General features: G+C 37.2%; 1 protein-coding gene across 1 annotated transcript in view; it reads right to left on the bottom strand.

Annotated features, from left to right (window-relative positions):
- The window catches only part of C922_02335 (hypothetical protein), a gene marked incomplete at both ends in the record, with an annotated part of 6198 nt that continues 4584 nt past the window's right edge, over positions 1–1614 (bottom strand). Inside the window, one exon of the mRNA XM_008817934.1 lies at positions 1–1607. Coding sequence (XP_008816156.1) covers positions 1–1607 — 1607 coding nt within the window. The remainder of the gene's footprint in view (positions 1608–1614) is intronic.

Below are 1614 nucleotides of genomic sequence, written 5' to 3'. Positions count from 1 at the left end.
TCACGTTTTCTGCAAATGAACATAAAAGGTTTTACGGAACAATTCCAGGTTCATGTTATTTTTCATAATTTTATTAATCTTGTCATAAAATTTGTCAATGTAATCGTGTGTTCTCTTTTTATTATAGTTAAAGGTAACTTCCTTCTGCAGAATAATTTTCATCGTTTCTGTTACTTGAACTTTGTATTTTTTATTTACCAGTTGCAGTTTGAGATTTTCATAAGACACTTCATAAATTTTGACGACCCCCGTTTTGTTCTTCAGTAAGTCATAGTTCGTGTCATTGGTAACTTCCGATTGAATTAAATAATGAACATTCTTATTTTTATTATCTAAAGAAAGCATTAATCCAAACTTTATAATTTCATCATCGATAGGGACAATTTCGCGGTACCCATACTTGGACGTGGCCAGCACTACCTTGAAATATATGATGGAGTCATGGTAGTACGATAGGGGCAAATATTGTATGTCTTCTTTGGGAAAGTAGGAAACATAAAAGTTGAAGTCAATTCCGTACATAATTGAGTTTTTATATTTGGAATGGTACACCGTGTACACCTTCAACTTTTGGAAGAAATAGTACTCCTCTTCATATTTTTTCATTAAAAAGTTGTTAAAAAAGTGATAGTCATTGGGGTTGTCCAGGAACTGCTTCAGGTGGGCGTTCTTTAGGTCGTCTGCGATTTTGGACTTGGGCAATTTGAACACTTCGTCTTTGAATGTCCCCAGGTACACGAACAGGATTTTTTCACTCAACACGTCGCTTGGTTCGCCGACCGCTTTACCGTCCACTTTGCCATCCGAATGGTCACTAGCCTTCTTCTCCTCCGGGGTGCGGTTCTTCATTTTGCTCCTGATGTATCGCTTCATGCAGCCGTAGTAATCCTCCTTCGTGCACGTCTTTATCTCACTCAGCTGCAAATTCAACGTCTCGAAATAGGGATAAATGAACGTCTCCACATTGACGCCCTTGGACTTGATAAATAGGTAATCATTTCCATACAGCGTATCGTAAAAGAAATTCCTCTCCTTATTTGCTTCCTTATTTTTTTTGTGTATTTTCAAAGCTTTTGCAAGATACTCCATGTCTGGTACAGCATAAAAAATCTTTTCCTTAATCCTTTTTAGAGAATCTTCATAACTTAAGTTGAGAAAATCCTCGTATATTTCTTCCAACTCTTCTTCTTCTATTTCGTAAATGTCAATCACTTCTATGTCCTTTTTCGCCACACAGTCATTTTTATTTTCGCTGCACTCCTTATAGAGCCCATTAATAATTGGTATTCTCCAGAGATACTTCATACTTGCGCTCTGGAAAATGGACAAATGCTGTTTATTTTTTTCGTTAATTAGGCCATCATATTTTCTTGAACTATCGTTTCCATAGGTATAATCATGTTCATCGTCATAGGTGTCCTCGTCTTCTTCTTCTTCTTCTTCATCATCATCATCTTCGTCTTCCTCTTCCTCTTCACTTTCTTCCTCCTCTTCATCCTCCAGGTCATCCTCCTTATCTTCCTCTTTATATTCCCCTTTATGGTCCTCCTTTTCGTCCTCTTTACCCTCCCCTTTATGGTCCTCCTTTTCGTCCTCTTTATATTCCCCTTTATG

This window comes from Plasmodium inui (assembly GCF_000524495.1).
Source record: "Plasmodium inui San Antonio 1 unplaced genomic scaffold supercont1.8, whole genome shotgun sequence".
Lineage (NCBI taxonomy): Eukaryota > Apicomplexa > Aconoidasida > Haemosporida > Plasmodiidae > Plasmodium > Plasmodium inui.
This window is presented reverse-complemented; position numbering and strand designations above follow the sequence as displayed.